General features: G+C 38.6%; 3 protein-coding genes across 4 annotated transcripts; 2 read left to right on the top strand and 1 right to left on the bottom strand.

The window, feature by feature from the left end:
* On the bottom strand, nucleotides 1–23893 carry LOC147180934 (serine/threonine-protein kinase NIM1-like). Of its 2 annotated transcripts, XM_086087596.1 has the most exons (7): nucleotides 23616–23893; nucleotides 21639–21689; nucleotides 3849–4168; nucleotides 3542–3781; nucleotides 2642–2910; nucleotides 864–1594; nucleotides 1–34 (listed from the first exon to the last, which is right to left on the bottom strand). In XM_086087596.1, exons 3-7 carry the CDS (start codon nucleotides 3901–3903, stop codon nucleotides 16–18), a joined length of 1314 nt encoding a protein of 437 aa, XP_085943722.1. In that variant the 5' UTR covers nucleotides 3904–4168; nucleotides 21639–21689; nucleotides 23616–23893; the 3' UTR covers nucleotides 1–15. The 2 variants fall into 2 exon arrangements, with proteins under 2 accessions (XP_085943722.1, XP_085943731.1); XM_086087605.1 differs by lacking the exons at nucleotides 1–34; nucleotides 23616–23893 and adding an exon at nucleotides 23076–23202 and having other exon boundaries at nucleotides 61–1594.
* pnhd (pinhead) lies at nucleotides 8285–18907 on the top strand. The gene is made up of 7 exons (XM_086087629.1): nucleotides 8285–8336; nucleotides 9647–9742; nucleotides 9831–9973; nucleotides 10065–10344; nucleotides 13547–13728; nucleotides 15460–15518; nucleotides 18757–18907. Exons 1-7 carry the CDS (start codon nucleotides 8285–8287, stop codon nucleotides 18905–18907), a joined length of 963 nt encoding a protein of 320 aa, XP_085943755.1.
* On the top strand, nucleotides 23267–27706 carry admp (anti-dorsalizing morphogenic protein). Its single transcript, XM_086087618.1, has 5 exons — nucleotides 23267–23945; nucleotides 25418–25554; nucleotides 25622–25744; nucleotides 25836–26028; nucleotides 26921–27706. The coding sequence occupies exons 1-5, from the start codon at nucleotides 23633–23635 to the stop codon at nucleotides 27349–27351; spliced, it is 1197 nt and encodes a 398-aa protein (XP_085943744.1). The 5' UTR covers nucleotides 23267–23632; the 3' UTR covers nucleotides 27352–27706.
* The last annotated feature ends 198 nt before the right edge of the window (nucleotides 27707–27904 follow it).

Genomic DNA, 27904 nt, shown 5'->3' with positions numbered 1-27904 from the left:
GGTCTCCTGACGGCCTCACGACTCTGGCTGGATTCTGAAGTGTTCGGTTTAGGTGAACGGTATCGGATTTTATAATAGGTTTTAGGTAAACTAATGAATACACACTCACACATACACACTCACATACAAAATACAAAAACAATATTTTTTTTTTATAATAATAATAAAAAATAAAAATAAATAAAAAGAGCAATGATGATGACATGTCAAAATGAACTCAGCTCTCCAGAATAAAAAATAAAAAATAAAAATAATAAATCACTGTTTGTGCATCGTGTCTGCCTTTTATTACAGTAATGCAAACACAAAACAATAATAATAATAATTTATCTAAGAGTCTATTTCTGTTGTGAGTCAGTAAGATGTTGTAATATTGGTCAGTGTGTTCAAATATTCATTGCTTCCAAAACAACAGCTATCAATGCTAAGTTAACAGTCAGCATGTCAGTAGAGTTTGCAATTATTAGTTTCTTCTAAATACACAACGCTTAGCCTGATAGTAAATTTCAAGTGGGAGTGGCATTAGACAGCCTGTTTTTTGATTGGTCACTATTTGCCAATATGCTGCTGATTGTGTAATTGAACTGATTTGACTGTTACCATGCAGAGCTCGCGTCACACGATTGAAAAACTCGTAAGTGGGTGACTCTTAACTCCAGACACACCTGTATTTACCGGTATGTTATTATTCTAATTACAAACTCAGATCTACAGGAGGAACCGGGGAGCAAAAAATCAATTATTTGCTACTGTTTCTTTAAATTCTGTGTGTTTATTTGATTCCCATCTCACACACACTATGTAACTTTACAGCCTATTAGACACAAAGTTAGAAGAAAATTGAAAGCATGCAAAGTGCTTACATGACAATACAAACCGCCGAGGTGCGTTTGTCCAGCCGCTTGAGTCGGTTGCGCGTCTCCGTCATGCACACGTAGCCGTAGCCCGTAGCTTCCGCTGACGTCCTCCTTTGGACGCGGTGCAGCAGGATGCGGTAGGCGCCAGTGACGGGGCTCCTTGGGCCGAGCCCATCGTCCAGGAGGTGGCGCTCCGTAATGCCCAGCTCCTCCAACGCCACTTTGACGCTCAGGTCGTCAGAGCCGAGCGCGACGGAAGGCCCCGCCAGGTGTGAGGGCGTGGGGAGGCAAGGGAGGTACGCTGGCGGGTAGTCGACGGCCCTCATCCACTCGCAGGACATGATCTTCGCCGCGCTGAGGCGGTCGGCGGGCACGGGTCTCAGCAGGCCCCGGATGACTTCCCCGCAGGGGGCGGGCACATAGGAGGGGATGCTGTAGGATCCCTGCAGGATGCAGCGTCTCAGCCTGCCTGTGTTGGCGGCTATGAAGGGCATGGTGGCGGTGGTCATGAAGTAGAGCAGGACGCCCAGAGCCCACATGTCCACTTGGCGGCCCATATAACACGAGCGCCCAAAGAGCTCGGGCGCAGCGTACGGTGGGGAGCCGCAGAACGTGTGCAGCACGTCGTCGGGTTGGCACCACGTGCTGAACCCGAAGTCGCCCACTTTGACGCAACAAGTGCTGGTGAAGAACACGTTCTCCGCCTTCACGTCTCGGTGCACGATGTTGCTGTCGTGCTGCCACAAGAGGACGTGAGGTTTGTAATTGCAAATAAGGGAAGTGTTCACGAGTGTAACCACACACAAAACATAAACAGAAAATATAATATGATATGATAACCAAAATACATTTTTGGACTACAAAAACACTGATGAATGATTATTATGTTTAGGGATGAGTACCAATACCCGGCCTTATTTCAAGGTATCGGTACTCGTGATGGCAGCTGATACTGGTAAACTAGAAATTAGAAAAATAGAAAATTGCCATTAACTTCATGCAATTTTAAGGAAAAATGCTATATATATATATATATTATTATAATTATACTCCCAATTATAATAATTATTAGTGTGTATATATATATATATATATATACACACACACACACATACACTAATAATAATTATAATCATCAATAATAATAATCATCATCATAATGCAATTACACAAAAAGAAAAAATCTAATTAAAAAAACATACATAATGTAACAAAGTTATTATAATAACCATAATAATAATAATTATTATTATAATAAAGTAAATTAGATTAGAAAATACAAGACAATTTTTTTAAATAAATAAAATATAAGATATCATTTTTAATACAATAATTATTATAAGCTGTAAGACAAAAAAAAAGAAAAGAAACTTTTAAAATCAACATAACATAAATTTAAATCATTCATTAAAATATTTTTCTTAAAATTCTCTAAAAAACATGATGAGCAGGCAAAAAAAAGGTGAATAAAATTAATACTAATAAAAATATAAAATATGATGGAAAAATACCTTAGTAATTAAATAGGAAGTACTGGGGTGTGCACTCTTTATAAGACAGCACTTACATCTAACTAATTTCTAATAGTGATACACAAGTACAGCTACCTTTTTATATAACTTTAATTTAACCATTTCCTTATCTTTATTACATTTCTTTGCTAAGTGACTGGGGGAAATCACATATTGTTTTATACCAAATATGGTCATTGCCTTATAAAGGAAACATAGGAAATGTGTATAGTTTCTTGTGCTGTATGTTGTACGGCGTGTGCTGATACTCACCATGTGCTTGACGGCAGCCAGCAACTGAGCAAACACTAGCTTGCTCTCCAGGTCGGAGAGGCGGCCCCTGCTACAGATGCGGGAGAACAACTCGCCACCGCTGGCGTATTCCATGACCAGGTACAGCCTCCTGTAGGTCTCCACCACCTCGTACAGGCGCACAATGTTGGGGTGCGCCAGCTTCTCCATGCATGAGATTTCCGAGGCGAACGGTGCCTGTGAGCGCTTGTTCAGGCGCGACTTATTTAGGACTTTCACAGCCACTCTCTCTATGAAAGAAAAAAACAGTTAATTCACCCATTTCCTGTTATATGGTTATCATCATTCTTTTTAGCTTTTTGCGCCTTTTAATAGATACAAATGGAAATTGAGGCACATGCTGCTTCACAAAGCCAGAAAACATTATCATGAGATGACATGCAGCAGTCCGTTTTGCAAAACCTATATTAAGCCCTTTTCACACTGCACTTGCTTAGTGTGAAAGTGTAGGTATATTTCAGGCTGAGTATGAAGCAGTGTTTTCTTAAACATGCCACCGTACGTCAACTCTTGTTGTCCCAAAGCTCAGGACACTGAGACACCACATTTATTAAGGCTTCCTCCATTCTCTTCATGCCGTGAATACAAATAAGTCAGCCAAAATAGAACTAAATCACTCCGCTATTTCCTCCCCTATTTAAGGCGTTTGCCTGAAGTCACGGAGGCGCCATTTTTCAATTTGAGGCGCCTTGACTTCACGGCAGAATTCATCTTGCTGCGCTGCCCAGCAACACTCCATCCTGTGGTACCCGCCCCTCACTACATACACAGTAGGTTTGTTAGCTGTGCCCTGCTAAGTGCAGTGTGAAAAGGGATCAAATATGGGCAAGCAATGCCTAAAACTACTGAAGCCTCACTCACCTTTGGTCAAGTCGTGTATACCAAGTCGAACCTGAGAGAAGTTCCCCGATCCGATCTCCCCTCTGAGCTCATAGAAGCCCACCCGCCGTCCAAATGCCAGCTCGTCTAACACTCTCTCCGAGTGGTTCAGGTCGTAGGCCGCCTTGGAGAACGCCGTGTGCCTCGTTACTTCCTGCTGCTTTTGGTTCTTCACGGCGACATCCCGGGACGCCCGTTTGAACACCTTCTCTGGTGGACCCCCTAAAGAACAAGCGGGACATACAGTTGGAAGTACAAAACCCAAGTTCCTCACTTTACATGCACTTACATGTTTTTATGTTCCTCTTGCTGCGCTCTGTGTTGCTCTTACTGTTCAAAGACATGACTACTAAGGAATTACCACCAGGAGTTATGTCGCAGAGTAGTTGATGCAAACGCGTTTGCACAGGTGAGCCATCACTCTCAGGTGATGTTTTCCATATCTCATAAAGCTCTTCAGGTGCTGATGCCGTCGCTGCTCGCAGTCCACCGCTGTGGCGGGATCATGCGGTTTGCCCGTAATGTCCCAAGGGCTGTAATCCGGGCTCCTCCCACGCAGACAGACCACAGACAGGCTTTGCCGAGGCTTCCAAAGATGAATGCGGGAGCCTGTAAAACACGTTGGTGGGATTATCCTTTATCCTTAAAATGTGCTGCAAGTGACGAGGTCACAGCAGACACACAGTAAGTGTGGCCCCCATTTATTTGTGAGCTTTCACTGTGGGAAATTCTAACTCAAACTCAGTACAACTTTGATGGCATATGAACATATATTCATGCTTTCATAGTACTTTTACATTAACTCTTCATTAGGAAAGGAACCACATTTGGTAATACAATTTCATATACATATACACTACAATACAACTTTTGTCCTAATGTTGCACAAAGGAAACGGTTTAATATTAGTTAGTGATAGACCGATATGTTTTATTCAAGGCTGATAGTAGTCAAGGGGGCCGATAATTGATATTTCAAGCAGATATTCATTTGCAGTAAAATAGAAAATAGTAGTGTCAAAATACATTAAAAAAATAAAATAAAAAACTTTCTCTTTTAATTTTAAACTGAATTAACAGCTTTGTTTAAAAAATTCTAACAAAAATTGCAGGGAGCTTCTATTGACACACTCATCAGCATTTGTTAAGATAAGATAAATAAAAAACTGAGCAAGTAAATAGTTCCCTAAAGTTTTCTAATGTAAATTAAAAAAAATAAACATTTCTTAATATTAACTTTTTTTTTTTTTTAATAAAAAGTGTAGAGTTCCCAGTGACAGCATTATTTTTTTTATAAAGTGGAACTTTAAATAGAACTATAAATTAAATTCCCTGAAAGACAAGTGCATGTGAATGTAGCTAATTTTCATCAGTGTTCTTAAAAGGTTTCAAAATGAAAAATTGTCTGAATGTTTGAAATGTCTTTGCGACAAGTAAAAACTGTCTGTGAACAAATCCCGATGAAAACCCTAAATTTGTTGTTAGCTCGTATTCACCGCTCAGCTGATGCCCATATTTGGCATTTTGACAAATATCGGCCGATAATCAGTCTATCCCTAATATTAGTAACTTAAATTGGAAAGCTAGCCTTTTATTTGCTCATCTACTCCAGCGACTTCTTCCATCTTATCGCATTGTAAGAGAATTTCAAGAAATTCAACAAACTGTCAAAGCCAGTCCAAATGGTAACTCCAGACAGACACACGACCTGACTCCAGGCAGCCTGTTACATGTCACCGGACTGCAACCTATAAGCTTCATACTTACAGTACACGTTGCCGGTGTATAATCCAATCATCTCCTGCCTGATGAGCATTTCAGCACGTGACGAGGACACTGCAAGTATGTGCAGATTTGAACATCATAATTCACAATGACACTAACGCGCAAGCCTCAACAACGTTATCAGGTGCACCTGCACACTGTAACAATACAATTAAACCAAATATAAGAGTAACGACAGATGTATGAGCTGAGATATGGTAATGATATAGCACTATAATGACGTACTGTAACCATTTTTGAATTTTTTTATAATGGATTTAATATTCATTATTCAAAATAATAATAAAAACATAACGATACAATCCATACAATAGAGATTAATCTATTGTTTTTAATCATTTACTTTTTTTTCAAAAATTCTAACTATAGAACTACAATGCCTATATGTTATATAAAGCAACTAGCATTATTTTAAATGTTTTTAGCAAATTTGACTAGGGACATATAAATATATACAACTACAAAATCCAGATATTAATAATATTCCAGACAAAATCAATCAAACAATTAAAAAATGTTGATTGATTTATTTAAAAAAAAAAACATTACACATAAAATCTAAGTAATATTTCCAAATATAATATTTAAAAAAACAAAAAAACTATGTAAACAGGTATGGGAAAGTGCATGAAAGAAACAAAAAAACAAAAAGTGAATCCCAATACAAATACAATATGTTGACTGTTGCATTGCATGCGTGAACGGCAGTAACATACCAAAAATTTCACAAGACAGCTAATTCAATCAAGCCATTAGTGAATTTTAATAAGCGGGAATTGCCGCCATGATTCATTTTGAAAAACAAACTGCAAGTGAAACTCGTCCTTGATCAAGGTGTCTGAGTGCTGATGATGATCCGCTGATCCCCCTCCACAAATGAGGGGATCCCATCAGCATATCAAACGCGAACTAACACTTGATTAGGAGTGGAGCGGTCAAATTTAATTTGTTAAAAGACAACCAATGGTTTCTCCCTTCAACATTTGCTTAGGGCCGACAACAAAATTTTGAATACAAAACAGTGAAAAAATATATATATAAACGTAAAAAAATTTATATGAGAGGTTGTCTCACTTCCTGCTGTTGCCAACTTTAATTTGACCTCCATGAAAATCTGGTGTATCAAAGATCGTGTCCCACAAATTCTGCCTAGCAACAAGGCCAAAAAGGAGACTGAGCAATTTTGTTGACCTACAATGCTGTTCCTGCTACATGGCTCAAATTTGCTGACATTGGCGATTTTCCTGAGCGGGACAGTGTCCTTCTAGATGAGATTTGTAACACATGTTTTATATTCAATAAAGAGTAGCAAGGCAATAAAACAAAAATATGTCTCAATCGATGTTGTGTATGGAGGATCAAAACTGCCAAAATTCAAAATAAATAAATAAATGACTAAATAAATAAATGAATGACTAAAAGTGGAAATAAAAAAGGATATAAAAGAATATAATTAAAAAATTAAATACAATTGTATTTATATATATATATATATATATATATATATATATATATATATATATATATATATATATATATATATATATATATTGTTGTTGTTTTCATTTCCAATTACATTTATTTTTTGGGATTAAGTTTTCAAATTATATTTTTTTACATCAGTTTTTATTTTCACTTTTAGTCATTTATTTAGTCATTTATTTATTTTGAATTTTGTCAGTTTTGGTCCTCCATAATTGCACAGTTTTTAGAGTCACCTATTATTTGTTACTGCAGATTGTAGTTTGTGATTCAAACTGAGGCAATGGGGCACAAACGATATTGCCTCACAAATTCTGCCTAGAAACTAGTGACCAGGAAGAAAAAAAATCTTTTGGCCTACAATGCTGCTTGCTATAAATAGTTGTATTTCAGTTGACAATTTTGAGTTGTTGTTTTTTTTGTCATGTGCACTTTTAATTCAGAGGGGTGATTTATGATTTATCTTCTAATGCTGCTGGTTTTGTAGATTGACATTAATAAACTGCCCCTGGGGTAGAAATGATGTGCCGCGCGAATTCTGCCTAGCATCAACTGGCTAGGAAGAAGAATCAAAGCCGTTCCTACAACTGCGAGATACTGAATTTTTTTCCCCATTCCAGCTCTTGAGCCTGGTTTGACACAAGGCACAAATGGTCACACCCCAACAATTCTGCCTAGCAACAAATGGCCAGGCAATCTGAGCCATTCTGTATATGTCTGTTAGGGAGATACATTTTCATTTCAGTTATAATGACTCTTGAATTACTTTAAGTTATTTCCAAGTGACCTACTACCTAGCATCCTACTTAAATAAAATGGCCATAGTTTGGAGATAAAAGGTTGAGTTTTTTATTCTAATGTCATAGTCTGACCTTTGACCCCAGTAAGTAAACAGTTGAGTTTCCAAGTCGAAAATCAAGAATGCAGTCATGTGAAACACATCTTCTTCAAGTGTGTTGCTCCTCTGAAGAAGGGGTCAGCTCCCGGACCATTTGTCGCCGTGCTGAATAAACACAAAGGTGCTGGGGGCGGTCCAGGAAGGTGAGGCCCGGGGCGCCCCCACACTGATCCTAGCCTGGTTTTTGTTTTAAGTGGAAGGCGCTAAATACCTCCCCCCACTGAGATAAAAGATGATTAATGAATGAGTGACACGTTTAATGGCCGCGGGCTACTTAAGGCACTTCATTAGGCTGAGCTGGCACCATGCTCCACACACATGCAGGCCGGAAAAACGGACGCTGACCTTTTTCTTTTGGGAGGTTCGCCTTTGAAGTGTCTTGCAGGAGAAAAAGGTCCCCTACAAAAGCATGGAAATCTGATTAGCTCTCACTTGTTTCTTTTGACTTCACACCGGTGACATTTAAGGTTGAAGCCTGTATAAATAACAGAGGCGTTGTCGGGGCGAGAGGGACACTCTGGGTCTGGCGAGCTGAGGAGCAGTTTGGTGGAATTTAAAGCCATGGACGTATCCCGACAGTGCCTGGTGCTGCTGTGTGCACTCCACATGACATGTAAGTACTGCTGTTTGCTTTGTGGAGTACCCATAAGCGCATCGTTTGCTTGTCTAGCCATGTCATCTGCATGTTGTTTTTTTGGCCAGCATTGTGCCTTGTGTGAGAATTTGAGTCATAAAAATAGCAGAGGATCACAATTTGAATGGCTTGAAAATACTATCCTTACAAACAATTGCAGTGAGGCAGAACAATGCATTTGTGATTTAATGAATCTATCAACAGTTGGGCTAGACCCCTTGCTTGGATCTCAATTTTTCATTTGAGCAAGACATTTTGGACTTCATGCATGCTGTTTTTGTGGGAGCAGTTTGGAGTTGGTCCCTTTTTGTTCCTAGTGCACAAAGGAGATTGTGAGCAGGAAGCCAACAGGAAGTTGTCAACCAAATTACATGGTCACTTCCTGTAGTTTTTGTGTGTGTTATTGACCAGACAAAAAAAACCCAGTATTTTTTTATTAGATTTTTAATTGAAAAAAAAAATCTATATTTTTTTTAATGAGTTCTTAAAATCTTTAAGATTGTGGCAATTTGCAGTAAAATTGAAATAGCTACATTTTTCATTATTTAAATGTTTAACTCAATTTGTAATTAATTTTTAGTTAGATTTTTTTTTCTGATTTCTTTGTAATTCAAGAAAATTTATTTTTGGGTGGATTTTTTGTCTAATGCTTAATAAAATGCTCAATTTCATTTTTGGTACTATTTTAATTTTGTTTTTTTTTATAAATTGAGTTGTTTTTATGCAATTTTCATTAAAAATGTTGGTAATATTGTTGTAATTTTAATAATGTATTTGTGTACAGTGGATAGAGACTGAGCTGGCCCGCGAATTGAATATACAGTGCTGTAAAGCTATTTAAAAAAAAATAATAATAATCACACAATTTTCTGTAATAAATCCTGATTAATCATAGTTTTCACCTTCACAGTAAAATATTGGAATTAATGTAGAATCATGTAAACAATTCAAAGACTGTTCAAATAGCTTTCTTTGGTTGTTGAATGCAATTCTTCTCTAGTAAAATACAACTATTGAACTAACAAAACAATCAAAATGGACTCAGCTTTACAGGCGTCTTGGAGGTGGAGGTAACATGAGCAGGGTTTGCTCCGAGATGATACGCCAAAGACGTACAGCTAATACGCTATTTGAATTTGGCAAGAATTATTTCAGATTTCTCCAACAAGCATCAAGCAAGTAAAACTGAAAGTGTATGTCCATTTTTATAAAAAGAACAGAAAATAAGACGGGTGGTTTCGAGGTTGTTTGGCTTGGGGCAATTGTAAAGTTGTGTTGTCGTCTTGCAGTGGCGGCGGTGCTCAACAAACACACAGACCACCGGAACCTGTTCACGCAGAGGGTCTGCTGCAGGCGGCAGAGTCACTTTGTCTACATCGGTCAAGGTAAAGCCTCTAACGTTCTTACCATACACCCTTATTTTACAACCTGTATGTAAAATGTTTTTGTTTGTCTGTATTTTTTTGATTGCAGACATCTCTGGCAGTCCCGTTAGCGTGGACGTGGGCATGTGCAGACCTAACTGCGGAGGGGCAGCATCTAGGCCGCCTCAAGAGGCCGGAGCGCAGGACTTTGCACAACATGCGTCCATGCTGGAGTTCCTCAGGAACAAAAAAGTAGGTGCAGTAACCCTATATCTAACTTTGTGGCTTTAAGACACTTTTTTTTGGCCAATGTTATTCTGACCTCTGATGGTATCTGAACCAGCTGCGGATGCGCGTACCTGCCGCCATGGAGGTCGAAAAGACCCAGAAACGACTGCTGTCGTCGTGTGGCGCAAACCACGCCTGTGAGCCGACGGGCATGCACGTGGACCGGGTGCTCCTGTTTGAGGGGCCCCGCGAGGTGGAGGTGATCCAGGAGTGCCACTGCGAGATCCAGCCGGGTCAGTGCATGCGCGTGCCCTCGCTGAGGACCTTCTACTCGGAGACGCCCTACGAGAGCGTGGTCGACGTGGGCGGGTGCTCGCAATCTAAGGGCGCACCAGGTGACTGATTTCATTAAACTTCTCATTTAGTTGCATTTTTTATATAAAACAGAGACTGTCGCCATTAATTATTATTAATTTAAAAAAATCTTAAAATATTTTTCTGAAATTTTTCATTTTGTTATCGCCTAAGTCATTCTTACCTTACTGTGGGAGTATCAACAAAAAATACAAATGTGCTTGCTATAATTTTTTCGTTTTTTTTTTTTTACTTCCTCTCTGTAGATTTTCAGTCATCCAGGTCATAATCCGCAAAAATTAAATCGAGGCTTCAATTTGTTACGTTCAGCGTTAAAACTATGACAGGCAATTATGCTATTAGGCTAACGATTTAAAAGGGAAGTCAAAAATCTTCTTTACAGTATTGTATGTTCTACATGCACCCACAAGTCACAACACAGAATTCTGATTAATATTGTGTTTGTGGAACATGAATTAAGCAGAAAAATCCATTTTAATCATCTCAGGGGCCAACCATTTTGCCACTTGCTGTCGACTGAAAATGACATCACAGATGCTAATGGCTCAGGCAACGGTAATGATTAATAATGACTCCAGATGTTTTCTGTGTTTGATCATGTGACATTCACAAGCTGAGCCTTGATTGGTTGTTACCTGAGCACTGAGCAACTGTGATGCCATTTTCAGTCGACAGCAAGTGGCAAAATCGCCGCTCCCTGAGATGGATAAAAACACGTGGATTTTGCTGCTTAAATTATACTCCATAAAAACAATATTAATTAGAATACAATACTGTGTTTGGACTAGACACATATTATTGTAAAGACAATTTTTGACTTGACTTCCCCTTTAATAAAATTTTGTTTGTGTTTGTTTGTGTAAAGTAGCATCTTTTTATTTAATAGTAATTGCAATGCAACTGCAATTTAAAAGGGTAGATGCCACGGACTTCTGACTTCCGGGTTTCACACATCAGCGTCGTTTCCGGCCACTGATGGCCACATTTCAACACTCGCACCCCACCCCTGCACCCCCCAACCGCCGCAGGAGTGCGCAGAGTGTCTCAACTCTCTGAAATGCTTCGGACAACTGAGACAGACACACTACACACTCGCACCCGTCGACGGGAACCCGCAACCGTGGGGCACAAAGGCGGAAGCGCAAGAACTGGAACGCGGCCCCCACGTCGCAATCAGGAAACGGAAACCCCATAGAAATTATTATTATTATTTACTTTTTTAAAGCATAGCTCTGCTAGTTTAGATTCCTAAAACCGGGGCCCATTTTAGTTTTGAGGCTAAAGAAAAATACTTTTTACTAAGACTAACTTTAACCCTCCAATTGCCACGCTACATTTATTGGGTGGGGGTGGGGTGTGTGTGTGTGTGTGTGTGGGGGGGGGTTATGAATGAAGTAACTCTTATAGGGTTTCGTTTTAGACTTATATACACAGATATGCATTGCATTTTGCATTTTATTGGTTATTGTCATAATTTGCCAATTGATCAATGATATGATTGATTGGATCCGCAAAATAAGCCAGCAAAGGCAGTCTTGTTCACCCCAGGGATGTTCTGTGCTGACATTGTTAGTGATCCAAGGTTTCTCGGCATATCCAGTTGGACCTGACCCCCCCCCACCAATATTTTTTAAATACATAGATTTTTTTTCAGTATTCCCGCCCCGTTTTCCATGTATTGAATATTTATCAGCTTTTTAAGTCATTTGCTCCCCAAAACATATAAATAAGTTCTATTTTTAATGTTTGAAGTGTCCCAAAGACGTATTTATACGTGTTTTATGTTTTTTTATGCTAGAGCATACAGAAGGCTTTGATGCAACCTCTCAACATTACACAAATGGCCAGCAGGTGGCAGCAGAGCATAGCAAATGAACGAGGACCATGTTGAAAAACCCCTAAATTACTCAGGATTCTAAATAGATTTGTGAATAATGATGAAACTTAGCTATATTCTAATGCAAATTTCTGCAAAACCGAAACAGTTTTGTTTTAGTGAAAATGGTGACTCATTTTAAGGAGACTTTTTAGGGTTTCATTATTATTTCCCAATGCATTTCAATGGCCGTCAGTTATACGTGAATTTTGGCTATTCTCTATATTGACTATTGCCAGTCCCAATTCCTCATGAACAGCAGGGGTCGATTGCTCCATAAATAAACAAGTCGTTTAAATAGATTGATCCATCTTCTGATTGTATCAGTTATCTTTTGATTTTTTTTAAACAAAATCCTGATCGCGTCGAGCCCATTTAATTTGTTTTTAACATGGCTTACTTAGCCTGTGTTCACAGCCCATGGGTCAGGTTGCCCGCTCCTGTTCCAAACCCAAAAACTATGCTTGTTAAAGCCTGTATCTCTATGAGCGGTACAGGCTGAGTGCAGGGTGCGTGCACTTGGCAAGTATTGCTTTTTTCGGCAGGCTTCCTTCAGTGTTGCAAAACATGCGTGCAGCATCGCAAGCTCTCAGTGAGATAGGGGCTAAAGGCACCCTGTACAGTTGTTGCTATAAAACAAGTGAACATGTGCAGCATAAAAAATAATTGCATTTGCTTGCGGACAACAAAAGTGCAGTGGGAATTTCCTACATTGATGACCTTCCAGGTTAAGGTCAAAGTCTCATTCTCATTTGAAGGCAGTATATTATATTTGATATAAAATAGGACAATGGTTAGCATATTCTGTGTATACCTCAGACACATTCCTCATGTTTTAATTTTAAGGCATTGTTAAAATGTATATTATAACACAAACGGTTTATGATTCACTTCGTGCAAAAGTCTCAAACTCGCAGCCCAGGAGCAGGCTGATACTTTGGGGCCCCCTACTGGACATCAAAGTTTAATGTTAGTGTGACACACACCATTTTTGATGTGGAAGTTGTTTGTGCGTGTGTGTCCGTGTAATAAGAATCCAGACGGTTGACTATGTTATACTTTTTTTGAATACTGGAACCCCTTTTTTTGAGGATTAGTTGATGCGGCCCAGACGCACCCAGACTATCTCCAGCAGCCCCCACATAAATTGAGTTTGAGACACCCTTCCTTAAGTTAAGTTAGAGCTTCATTTTCATTTTAAGACATTAACAAATGAAGATATTGACCAATTTGACCATAATGATCACTAATAACTTGAATTAGTAATGTTAAGTACTGTTTTGTTTTGTTTATTTACATTATTAATAAGACATGTCCAAATGCTAAGTAATGTGACTTTTCCTCAGAGGGTTTCTCATGCGTGCCTACCAAATTTGACCCGGCCCTGGTGGAGACCCCCAACAAAGTGGACGTGATCCAGACAGTGGCGGCCTGCGAGCTGAAGGAGAGCTGTTACCGGGTCCCTTACGTGGAGTACTACTACGAAATCGTATACCACGCCGACGGCGTCAAGGAGGAGAGACTCAGGGTATGCTTAAAATGAGATTCAATAGCGAGTCTACACTAAACCTGGAAAACCTTGCCTTCTGCTTTCATAGCTTCGCACATGCAAAGTGGCCTTATTTGTAATTCAGTTTTCACAAGTCAAGAGGAAACGCTACTGCTGTGTGGGTGCTAGACACTAATGAAGTAGTTTTATTCATGCTGGTGACAGACACCACTTCATCAGCCTCCTGACTTCCTCTCGCTTATTCGCACCACAACCACAAGCACCGGATTGGGGGTTTTCTTGCGGAAAGGAAAAATAAAATGAAAAATATTGATTTCATGTGGTTTTACTGTTGGGAGGAACCCATAATTGGGAGGACTAAGATGATAGGATAGTGCTAGGGAGGCTTTGGTTGGCTCATGCAATTTTTCAAGTTTAAAATCTACTATTCTTACTACAAAGGCTCATCATATGTAGCGTAATTTTTTTTTAATACATAAATTGAAGTTTAATTGTTCAACTTTTTAAGGCAACGTTAGTCAAATTTAAAATCACTTTCACTTTAAACATGACAATATTATACCAAAATATTTGAAGTGTTTTGTTTGTTTTTTTACACTTTTTTAGTATTTAATAATCATTTATACATGCAATCTACCTAAATGTACTCTATCTGCATTCGATAAAATGAAATATGAAGCACTTGTAAGACCTTTCAAACAGTATATTTAAAGATTAAGTGTCATTTTTAAAGATAATTGTTTTCATGGGGGGAAATTATAGTGAAAAAAAATATCAAAGCTTAACACAAAACTTTGATATTTAAAAAGTAAAGTGATGTTAAAAAAGAAACTACAAAATACAATATGAAAGAACTATATTCATGGCATAGTGTATAAACTATATTACTGTATGTTTATAGGGAACACTAAAATACTTTTGTATAAAAAAAATGTAACCCGTGAAACATATTGAAATACATTTCAAGCCAACCGCCCCTCCCCATTTTTTATTTAATAATGTGAGTTAAAATGAATAAAACTAAAGAATTTGAACTATATTTATAATAGCACATATATGAAACTCATTCAAATAATTAATTCTAAATCTTACGAATATATTATTAAAAAAACAAAAATGATGTGGACTATATACACTCTAAAAAGAAAATTATTGACCAACTTAATTGAATTGCTTCACACGATTGAATGAAGTTAATCCAAGTCAACATATTAAATTTAATTAATTATGAAGTCATTAAGTTTTATCACTTGAGTTCATTAATATATATATATATATATATATATATATATATACATATATAGATTAAATATATTAATTCAATTGTGTGTTTCCACTTGAAGCAACTCAATTACGTTGGCCAACAATTCTCTTTTTAGAGTGTATTAATTCATTAATTTTGAATTATTCCTATTTATAAGTGTAATTGTTAAGGATAATTAACACCCCAAAAATTACAAATGTGAACCCCAGAAAAGTAGTCAAGACTTTACATGATTTAATAGTAATTTCAACATAAAATGAATGAATTCTTGTTGTTGTTTTAGGCAATGCCATTGCAAGAAGAAAAAAAAGGAAGGGGGGTGCTGTTGCGGGGTGGTCTGGGCTCAGCAGTGAAGGTGCGAGCAAAGAGGGCAAACACAAATGGGCCCCTGCAGGTGTTAAATCAAAGTGGAGGGCCATGCTAAACGAGGTTGTCAATATTTGTGAGCTGACGGCCCGTCTGTGTGTGTTGCTAATGTTCAACAGGAAGTGGACGTGGGCAGATGTTTGGGAGGCTGCACCACAGGAAACCGATGTTTTCTCAGGTACGTATGAGCACAGCTGCCACCGACACACACGCCCACATACACACCAATGGCCATCACTTCACAATTGCTTGTGAGCTCTGACACCCTCGCAAGCAGACTCTTTTAAGTTTCCTCCACAAACACCAAATGTTCTTTTTAACACCTTTGCTCTTCTCTGGGACTAAGTAATTGAAAAAAAGGAAAAAGATAATGTTTGTGCTTTTAAAAACATATTCTAAACTATAGCCCATGTTAATGTGTGGTTTTGTATGAGCAACAATAACCTACAATCAGGTGGTTGTATGAAACTCTGCTTTTAGATAGGTCAAATACTTTTGACGGTATGTAAGCGTTGGAAATGCTATGAACCATCCTCACTATAGAACCTAATAGATAGAATATTTTGGCATTTGGATATCCAACTGAAAACTCTATCAAATAATCCAGCAGTTGGATAAAAATAAAAAAAAATACATATTTTTTTTCCATTAAAGAACAATTAAAAACACAACAACAACATATTTCACTTTATATTGAAAAAATAATTGGTGTTGACTTTTCCATAATCAAAATATTTCTCCTAAATGCAAACTATACATAGCAGCAAACTGTTTCTTCTGTAAAAACTTCAGTAAGTGAGATTTAGGCCTATGATACAAAGTGATCAGATCCACTGTAGCTATTTTGCCAGCTACAACAGCACATTTACTTAAGCCTGATTTGTTAAGAATTTAACATTATAAACATAAAGAAAACACAAAACACATTAAAGTAAAGTATAAGTTGAAGTAAAAAAGCAAAACAAGAATAGGAAGAAAGAAAATAGTTTGTATGTTCAAAAGGGGTAGGAGGAAGTTAAAAACTAGAATGGATCAGTAGGAACTGGAAAAATGTCAGGCTGCGAGCATCCAAGTGTGCAGAGTCATTTTCACCTATTAAACTGCCTTTTGAAAAGAAGTCCGACGGCTCATATGAACTCATATGGGGCAATTGCATAGTGGCTAGATCGAGCTACTAGAAGCTAATGCTGGCAACAGGCACTGTATAAAAACAATGTAATTTTTTTTTAGTATCCTTAAAGAGGTACGTTCTACTCAGCTAGTAAAAGTACTAGCATAGTCCACTAGTATAAGCACGGTATTATGATTAATATTGCGTTTGTGGAATATGAATTAAACAGCAAAATCCGCCCGTTTTTATCCATCTCAGGGGGGCGGCCATTTTGCCAATTGCTTGTTACTAAAAAATACATCAAAATTGCTCAGGGCTCAGGTAACGACCAATCACGGCTCAGCTTGCAAACATCACATGAGCAAAGTCAGAAAAACAGGTGAGCTTTGATTGGTTGTTACCTGAGCCATGAGAAATTGTGATGTCATTTTCAGTCGAAAGCACGTGACAAAATGGCTGCCCCATGAGATGGATGAAAATGGCTGGATTTTACAGTTTTGTTTTTCAGATTTTAACTGTACTTTAAGAACAAACCCCACTGCTGTACTGGATTTAAAAAAGAATGTCACTGTACCGGGCGGCACGGTGGGTGACTGGTTAGCACGTCCACCTCCCAGTGCACAGGACGTCAGATCGAGTTCGGGCTTCGGCCTTCCTGTGTGTAGTTTGCATGTTCTCCCCGTGCTTGCGTTGGTTTTCTCCGGGTATTCCGGTTTCGTCCCACATTCCAAAGACATGCATGGCAGGTTCATTGAACACTCTAAATTGTCCCTAGGTGTGATTGTGAGTGCGGATGGTTGTTCGTCTCTGTGTGCGCTGCGATTGGCTGGCAACCAGTTCAGGGTGTACCCTGCCTACTGCCTGAAGCCAGCTGGGATGGGCTCCAGCAACCCCTGCGACCCTTGTGAGGGCTAAGCGGTTGAGGAAAAGGATGGATAGATGGATGGATGTCACTGTACCATTATGCGCAGTTTGAACATTTAATTCAGTAATTATTTTGCGTACCACAAGAGGGAGCCGTCCTACCAGAAATTTGAGAATCACTGGTTTAATACCTAATATAGGAAATTGGTAAACCTTTCCAGGGAATGTCAATTATTTGTGACTTTTTGCGATTCACGGTTGTGCTTGGTCCTAGTACCCACAAATAGTGGTGATCCACTGTATATATAATAATGAGGTACCATTTATAAATGAACTAATTTGCTCCCAAAAACTATAAATATGTTCTAATTATTGCCATTGTCCAAAAAACGTATTTCTACTTTATTTTTGTTTTTATGCTAGAACATACAGAAGGCTTTGATATAGCCGCTGAACTGAAGAGAAAGCTTCAAGCAATGGTAGTTGCTTACAAAAACGGCCAGCAGGTGACAGCAGAGTATAAGAGATCAACCAGGGTCATGTTGCAAAAAGGCTTTATTCCCCAGTGTTTTAAACAGGTTTGTGACTAATGATGAAATTTAGCTATATTCTAATGCTAAATGCTGGAAAATGGAAACAGATAGAAATATACTTTTTTTTCCTGATGAAAGAAGAGACTCTAAACTTTCTTTTGGTAGGTTACATGTTTTTAGAACACAATATTCTGTGTGACTTGCAAAATCATTGCAAAATCCAGTAAAACAGCCGGGAGTGAAGGGGGTTGCTTCAGTGAAAATGTCTGGGAGTGAATGAGTTTAAAAAATAAAATAACTATATTATATCCATACTAAAAATGCTTTTATAGGTTGCTTGCTAAAATATTTGCAACTTTAAAAGGTGCAGCTCCTGACTAAAAAGTATATTTTTGCTCCTTTGGGTACCTGTCTTTACAGCGTGTCGCCATTTATATCAGTAATAAAATAAAATGCAAATTATTAACCAATTAGCCTATGGCTTTAATCCGGTGTGGTGTGTTTACCTGCATGTGTCCCATGTGATGTTCATTAACATGCACTGTCCCGACTACATAAATAAATTGAAATCAATATTAATGTTTATATGAGTATTATATTATTCAAATACCAGTTTATTTAAATTTATTTAATTACAAAGTTTTTCATCATCATCATTTAACATATCAACATTTCAAGAATGGAAGTAGTGATTAAAAACGAACGAGCAAAAGTCTGTCACAAATAAATGCTTTAGGATTATATTGTTCCTAAATAACTGCTGATTTAATGTATTTTCTTAGTGTAGTTTTACTTTGACTGTCTAATCTAATTAAAAATAAATAGTGACATGTGGGTCGGTCTACCAAATTAATTGCACATCCTATCATTATATGAAATGTTTTGACATTGTTTTTCTCTTTCTCCAGGAGTCCATCGGACCCTGAAATCTGCCACTTGCGGGCCGAGAAACAATCCAGCTCGTGCGTGCCTCAGGGATATGAGAGCCACAGCTTCCTTAGCCAGCACGGCAAGATCAGCACCATCCTGTCCATCACTGCCTGCCACTGCCAAAACTGAACACTCACAAAGACAAAGAGCCCCCTCCTGGATAGAAGTGCACATGACATGGTTGCCCCAGTAGGGTCGCGGGTGTGCTGGAGCTGATCCCAGCTTACTTTAGGCTGAACGCCAGCCAATTGCAGGACTCATATACACAAACAAAGACAAACAACCATTCACACTCACACCTATAGACAATTTCTTCAATTAACCTAGCATGGAATGTGGGAGGAAACTGGAGGGAATCCACACAAGCATGTGGAGAACATGCAAACTCCACACAGGAAGGCTGCAGCCAGATGCAAACCCACGACCTCTGAACTGTGAGGCAACTGAGCTAATCAGTCATCCGCCATGCTGCCCCCCTAAAGTATAACTGTATGATATGTAATATATGTAAAAATGGATAATTTTTAAAAATAAATTTAATACTGTCATAAATGTGCCACTGTTTGTTAATTTTAAATCTGTAATGTGTACGGTGCTTAACAAATGCATTAAACTACCTGTCAAAAAGAAAGCATCCAGCATCATGAAGTGCTTTAATGCAAACTCTTTTGATATGAAAACTGTTCAAATTTCCCAGTGTTATCAACCTTCAATGGCATGCTCCGCCCACATTAGAATACGTAGGCAAATAAGATTCGCCATTCAGTGTCGGCAACTTGTCTAGAACAGTGATATTCAAAGTATGGTACATGGGCTCCCTCATTGTGTGCAAACAAATATTGTTCAGTTGTATTTAACTTGCAAGTGAACCTTTTTAAGGATGTTTGATAGCACTTTATTCAGACTGAAACCAGTACAAGTACTCAACTCTTTAGGAGTCACCGATACCAAGCACCGATACCAAGCACCGATACCACTAGCAGTTTTGATAGATAAATTTCACCTAAAACACAATGACAGATAATTTTAACGAAAGACATACCACAATGCAGGATTGTTCCTTAAAACGGCATGAAATTAATAGCAATTTTCTAATCTATTCTTCTCATTTCTTGTTCCTGGTCGTAAAATGGCCACAAGAGGGCGACCAATAGTACTGATACCTTGAAATAAGGCTGGGTATAGGGCCCATACAGACACTGATGCCTGGTATCTTTACTCGAGCGTCCCTAAACCCAGTGTTGTACCTGAATGAGTTACATGAACTCGTTCATATTTTGGGCGTACATGAACTGGGGCTGGGTTTAAAATATCATTATGTCGATAACGAATCGATATTGCTTTTCAGAGCCCAATATTGATTCATAAAACCATGAATCGATACTTTTAATACAGCTTTTTCCGGTAAATTAATGTGCCCGAGGCGAGCCCGCACTCGTTGAAAACATTGAGTGAGCGTTGTTCAAATGTGCCCTTCTGTTATTCAGAGTACCCCAAAAGGAGCCCAGTGCTTACAAAGAAAGGAAACCGAGCTCCGAGCTGCTGATTGCTATATAAACTTTAAAAATGGGCTGCGTTTTAATGCAAGCGGATCGCATCGCGGGTCTCCCTCTCGAAAAATACACACATGCAAACACACACTGTTTAGACAGACGCACTATGGAAAAGCTTTTCTTTTTTGCAGTAGTTTTAAATAGCTTACCTTAACTGAAATTCTGCGTCGCATTGGAGCCAAAAGTAGAATCCTGATCGTTTACTGTGCATTTTGCTGCTCTAAATGGTAAATAAGTCATACTACACTATAACTTACACAAGACTACAGAGTACTTATTTTACTTCCATTTGATGGTTGTCAAATACTTTTGGTTCATTAGCGCCCCCTTCTTTAGCATAGATACCTATGGCTATGAAGAAGGCCACTGGCGGTAATGCATGACTTCTTCTTCTTCTTTCTAATCGCGGTTGACAGGTGTGTTTGGTGCATTACCGCCACATTATTAAACGGAGTGCATGCATGTGGCAGTAATTGTACATTAAATGAAAAAAAAAGCGAAAGACTGCGATAATTATGCACCTATGACTATGTCTCTTATGTCAATTTGTTTTTATTTATTTATTAACCACTGGAACCTTAGCATAAAAACCGCCACAGGAATGTGAATGTCGTGATTTGGGTTAGGGTTAGTGTTTTTACTACTTTATTTACATAGCCCTGTAGTTGTAATTGATTTCAATTATTATTTATTGTTTTGATCAGGTCATGTTCAATGATTAATGTGACTGCATTGGATTCAATTATAAATGTAAATATTCATATTTTTACTAATGCACCAAGTAAGAGAAAGAAGTCTCTACTATTTGCAAGTCTTCCACATAAAAGTAAAATTGGTACTGCATGAAATCCTTAACTGAATTGAAAATCAATGTGAATCGTGAATCAAATCGAATCTGGCCCTTCTGAATCGAATCGAATCGATTTTGGAAATCTGAATCGATACCCAACCCTAACATGAACTGAACGTAGTGTATTTTTGCTTTGTGAACGTTATGAATGAGCTCATTCTGAGGTTAATTAACTGTTTTGAACGCAGTTTATTCATTTTTGGACCAATGAACTTAGTTTGAACATTTTCAATTATGGAATATGAACTCAACTAGTTCATTTTAAAATTTGGGAGATTAACTTTGAACTAGTTCACGTACAAAATGAACTGCCTACACTTTTTAGAATTGTTTGTTTTCAATCATTTATTTCAGTGCCATGTTTATTTATTTAACTTTTATGAACATATTTTCATTGAATCAACAATATCATTAACCGGGAATTTTCATAACATTTCCTATAACATTCCGTGCTTACCGTTGCTCCTCTGTCGTAGCAAGCCGTCGAGATAGTTCCAATGCTGAGCAGCTGCATTCATGGAAAAAATAAAACCAAAACTGTTTTAGCTCACATTTACATAGAAAGTTTAACAATGCATTGCTTATTAAAACAAAAAAAACAAAATGTCAATTATAAAATAAAATAATAATAAATTACTGGCATTTCCAAAACAACTTTTCGAGGATATTCTCATTTTTTTGACGAGCAGTTGTATAACTTCCCAACTTTTCCTCAACATTAATGAGTGATACTTGGACATGTCAGGTCATTTACTGACAACATGTCCAAGTATCAACATCTGGTGTGTTCAAACATTAGGTAGGCCAGTGGTTCTTAACTTGGGTCCAATCGAACCCTTGGGGTTCGGCGGACATCTAGACACACACCCGGTTGGACAATGGACTCTGTTATTACTCGTGACCCCAATTTTGTGTGATCACGTCACGGCAGTTCTGTTTGAGCTCCTCTCAGAAAAAATGCTCTTGGGCTGGTTAGAAATAGTCTTTCGGCATCTATTTTAGTGTTTGGATGTTTCTTGCAGGCACTGCGGGATGACTCATCTTTGACCACAAAAAAGTGTTGAACAGTAGCTTGCTTCTTTATATCAACATATGGCATGCCATTTTGAGGTATGTAAGTTTCATACCAATTTGTATGATGCCAACATATTTCATCATTCCAAATTGTCTAAGTTAGTGTCTTCATTGTGCACATTGTGTTAATCTTTCAAGTGCCAGTTGCCTGACCGTGTCCTTTTTCTAAAAACTGATCACAGGCCATAATATTGTTTGAAACAAGGGGTCAATTTTCCCTAGTTTCTGAAGTTTTTAAAATGTCATCTTACTTTTTAACATATTGGCCAAACTTAAACGTTTATTTATTTTTTCCTTGTTTCAAGCCTTTTTTCATTGATATTGACATACAAAAAAATTGTAGCATAAATTTGATATATATATATATTATCACGTACCTACTTAGTGACAGACGGACAGCGAGTAGGCCTACGCTAGTAGCTACATTGAGACATAACTAGACAAGCAGACCGACATTTTTAAACGAAGATATAGTATTGAAATCGATATATACTATACAGACAGACCGAGCAAAAACTAGCTAGCTTGTTAGCTGTAATATTCAAACTGCGAACATAAGCATTGCTAGAAGAGTTGTCAGGCCTTTCTCCAAACACACGCGTTTGTTTAAAAGGGTCTTACTTTGATATCGAGATGTGTGAAACGGCACGTTTGTCTGACACATCCAACAAGTGTTCTATTTTTTATGGCTTGTTTGTCCGCTTTGTCGTCGTGTGCAGTGGGTAACTTTGATCCCCGCCTGCCACCGCCCATTTCGAATTAATGTACCTGCACCTAAAAATTATTTTCCTCTCAAGCAAATTAACGGCTTCGCCCCTACCGTGTCAAGAAATTAAAGTTGTGACGAGACGATGAACCGGCTGTGACTGAATATGCTAAACAGTTATGCAAATAGAGAGAAAAGGACGTGTAGCTAGTGACACCATTTAATCGGTTTCCATTATTGCAAATTAATGGATCCCTTGACGGGGGGGTCCACTTCCTCGAAAGGGGGGTTACGTCGTGGGGGGACGCGACAATTCCTTGTATACAACCCGCAGACTAAAACTTGCATTTGCTGCACTTTTCTCCTACCCTCCTCCTTTCTTTTCCACTTTAAGTTGATTTGAGCGTTTATTGCCAGACTCGAGGACAATAGCGGTCAGTCGGTGGACTTGACACCTTTGTAAACACCGCCATTAGTCTCCCTTTACATTCGCTGATGGGTGATTTACATTTGCAGCCAAATAGCATCTTTTTTTCTTTCTTTTTTTTTTACTGCTGTTTACCATGAGATTAAGTGAGGGGGAGAGGAGGGTGTGCGGTATGAAGATATAAATAAGTGCCCCTAACGCTATCCACTATTCACTTCATAACTCACTTTTGAGGACTTCCGAAATGCTCACGCTTGTGCTTCTGGTCGTTTCGGCGTGCACGGCGGTGGTCTGGGCGCGGCCGTCGCTCAACTACTTGGAGGAGCCCTATGCTACCGAGTCCACCCAGGCCGGATCGGAAGAGGTCCGCTCGGCCGCCATCAAGCGGCTCCTGGCGGTGTTCGGCATGGACGACCCGCCCGCAGCCGTCACGCACCGACGCAAGCAGCCGCCGCAATACATGCTGGACTTGTACAACACCGTGGCCGACGTGCACGGCGTGACCAAGGACCCCTACCTGCTGGAAGGCAACACGGTGCGGAGCTTCTTTGACAAACGTGAGTCTCAAAATGTGTTGTTAACTTCTGTTTGCACTCTGAAAATTAGGACAAGATTAAGGAATTTGTTTTTAACGTTTCAGGATATGCTCTGCGACTATATGAATGTAAATGAATGCCATTATTGCCCCCCCCCCCCATGTTTCAACATAATTTTCGTGTGAAAATGTATCATTTCTTTTAATACAGTAGTTTTATGCATCGTAAGCAAAAGTATAAATAATACCAAAAAACTGTACTTAAATAATGATTAGCCTTATTGAAATACAAGTTTTATATATAAAATATTTTTCTAAACATTTTACAAAACGTTTGACTTTGAATACAGTACTGTATTTAATTAATTCAGTAATTAGTTCACATACCACTAGAGGGAGCCCGTGCACCTTACAGAATCACTAACTTGCTGTCATAAAACTCAGAAAGATAAGCAAAACATACGACAGGAATATTGTTTGAAACATGTCTGTATAAGGCTGGCGTCCTTAAAAATACATTTTCTGTATATGTCTTTAAAAAATTTGTACAATATTTCATCTTTGACTCCATTGTTGTGAACTCAGTAAGGTAAAAAAGAGTCTTTGGATTCTTGTCTCTAAAATTACTCCCCCCAAATTATTCATTTTAGTCTTTACTTTTTTATTATTATTATTTTAGGGCCAAACAAACTACTGAAGGCAAGAATATCATGTTATTTAAGTTATTAACTGACACTATAGTTGTTCTTGTCACACAAGTGTTAAAAGATGTTTAAGAATACAAGTAGTAAAACATTAACTTCGATTTGATTGACATGACAATACCTGTGTTGACGGTGGACTGCTTTGAATCTTCTCAGAAAAATACAGTAGAGTGAACTTCCAGAGTGGAATTTTTTTTCAAAATGATAAAGGGATAGACAATAAATATGCATTTTCCCCTAAAAAATTGAGGAAATTTGGAAAACAATCTACATGACGTCAGTGTTCAAATTAACATCAAAGGTGTTCAAAGTGACTTTGAAGATGTAAAAAAAAAAAAAAAAAAAAAAAAAAAATACATTCAAATGAACTTCAAGTGCGTTCCAAATCTGTCATCCAAGGTGTTCAATACACTTCCAATGCATTCAAATTTGCTATCAAATGTATTAAAATGTATAAAATGTAATACAAACGTAATATAGTTGAGCATTTTATGGTGATGACAATAGTTTTTATGTATTTCTTTTATGTGCTATGCTTTTACTCTTTAAAAAAAAAAAGTTTTTGCTTTTACTCTCTCCTCTCCTCACTTTGGACACCTTCCTGCCGATGGGACAAGATATGCAAATTAGTCAAACGGCTATAATCCCATACGTATTAACATTTGTAAATGTTCATTAATATGTTCTGTCCCATTTAAAAAAAATAATAATAATAAATGAAATGAAATATCAGACAATTTTAAGCGCTCCTTTAAGAGGTTTTACAAGGGTTAGTGTCTTGTCTTTTCAGTGCGTAGCGAGCAGGTGGAGTTCCGGTTCAACCTGTCCACCGTGGCCAGAACGGAGAAGATCCTCACAGCTGAGCTCCACCTTTTCAAGCTGCGACCTCAGGCCACGCTGATGTTCAACCGACATCACTTCTGCCAGGTACGTGGCATTCTGCACACGTCTTAGGTGGATGTGTAGTGCGTGAGCTAACCGAGCCAATCTCCAGGTTAGCGTCTATCAGCTGCTGGACACCACCAAAACCAACAGCACGCAAGAGAGGAAGCTGCTCTCTTCTCGACTCATCCCGGTCCACTCCAACGGTTGGGAAGTGTTTACGATCACCCAAGCCGTGAGTGTCCTCACACGGCCAAAAGTCGAAATCTAACTACCTACTACTGATCTCCTTTAAATAACTAACCTCGACTTGTTCCCACGAAAAGGTCCGCTCTTGGATGGTGGACGAGGGCAGCAACCTGGGGCTCCACGTGGTGGTGCAGACCCTGGGCGGCAGCCACATGGACCTGAAGCTGATCCGCTTCGCCTCGGGACGCAACCACCACCAGAGCAAGCAGCCCATGCTGGTGCTGTTCACGGACGACGGACGGCGGCGGTCCACCACTCTGGAGAGCGCAGGTGAGGCCCTTCCTCATTCAATTTGAAGAAATTCAAGACCTTAGGTTGATTTCACATCAGTGTTAGCAGTGGGCCATATGGAACTTTTCACATTTTTCAACAGCATTCATTTAAGGTTCTAAAATCCTGCCAGTTCAGTTGCGTACGTTGAATTTAAAGTCACAGTTCAGTTTGCTTTGGGTACGATAGGGTAACAAAATTCAAAAGATAAAAGTACTTTTCTTTTATATGAACAGAAACACATTTGATATTTACAATGAAACGGAAAAAAAAACCCCTGCTAGCAGTAAATTATCTAATAATTGAAAGGTTCCTTATTACAACTAAATTAGGTTTATTTTTGGGAAAGTGCAAACACAATCGTTAGTCTTTTTTTTTTTAGGAAATCAAGGATGATCTGCATCCTTCAAGTCATACAACAGTAACAGTTTGATAGTAGGAATTATAATGCTAGAAAAAAAACATTGCTATTTGTTATTGTTTAACATCTTAAGTATTTTCTTTTTAGCAAAGTGCAACACCAACAGTTTGTCTTCTTTTCGTGAATTCACCTATTAGCGATAAAAAAAACAAAAAAACGAGCTATGCTCTGTTATTCGTCTTTTGTGCTTTTACTGCAACCCTCTAACATGCTATCAAATGGCGCCAAAGCCCTGTTTATGTAAGAATTGTCTCGAGAAAGCATGTTGAAGTCCTATATAGCTGAATCCAAGCTAAGTTTAGCTTGTGTTGTTAGTGAAATTTACAGGGAGTTTTTGCTGCGTGTCCATACACACTTACACGCTCCGGGTGCATTTTCTCCAAATCAAATCACATGTATTTATTTTTTATTTTTAGGGGCAAGATGTTGAGATGAGTTGCATATAGTGAATAAATATCTTCTTTCTGACAGATCCAGACAACGGCCAAGTTACCGCCATCCTGCCCCAATCCCCCATGGCTGCCCCCGCGTCCCCCCGCAGCGCCCGCTCTCTGGACCATTTATCAGAGGAGGAGGGCGCGTCCATGCCATGCCGGCGTCTGCCGCTCTATGTAGACTTTGACGAGATCGGCTGGTCTGGCTGGATCGTGTCGCCGCGGGGCTATAACGCTTACCACTGCAAGGGCTCGTGCCCGTTCCCGCTGGGCCAGAACATGAGGCCCACCAACCACGCCACTGTGCAGTCCATCATCAACGCCCTAAAGCTGATCAAGAGCATCGAGACGCCGTGCTGCGTGCCCGACAAGCTCTTCTCCATCAACCTGCTCTACTTCGATGACGACGAGAATGTGGTGCTCAAGCAGTACAACGACATGGTGGCGGGGAGCTGCGGCTGCCACTGACCCCGCACTCGCACCCCCATACCCTCATCCTGCGTGGCATTGTATTATATGTAAATAGGTATAAATTATATAAATAATATATGACAGTAGTGATATCCTGTGAAAGATGTAAATGTGCATATTTTATGTTTCCGGTTGTGAATAATTATAAGGGGTTTGTCAACATGTACCTTCTAATTTAGGTAAACTCATGATTACAGTAAATATTTGTATGAAAAACACTTGTAGGCAATAAATGTAAACGATTCAGATGAAAAACAGTCTATACAGCCATGCATTTATATACTATACTAATTAAGAAAACCATCATTATCATATCATATTTTTTAATGCAGTAATTTAACAAAAATGCGTAATAAAAAATGGTTAAAGAGATGTTTGACTCATTGAGCCATTTTCAGCAGTAAAAAGTTAATATTTTGTCTAGAATTAGTTTGAAAACATATTTTCCCACTTGCTGTCGACTGAAGATGACATCACCTGTGCTGAGGAAGTAGGTAACGACCAATCATGGCTCACCTGTTTTCTGAGTTTGGTCAGCAAACTCAGACAT

This window comes from Leptonotus elevatus, chromosome 1 (genome assembly GCF_054856555.1).
Source record: "Leptonotus elevatus isolate MCC_2025b chromosome 1, RoL_Lele_1.0, whole genome shotgun sequence".
Lineage (NCBI taxonomy): Eukaryota > Metazoa > Chordata > Actinopteri > Syngnathiformes > Syngnathidae > Leptonotus > Leptonotus elevatus.
Note: the sequence above shows the minus strand (reverse complement) of the source record. Positions and strands in the feature narration are given on the sequence as shown.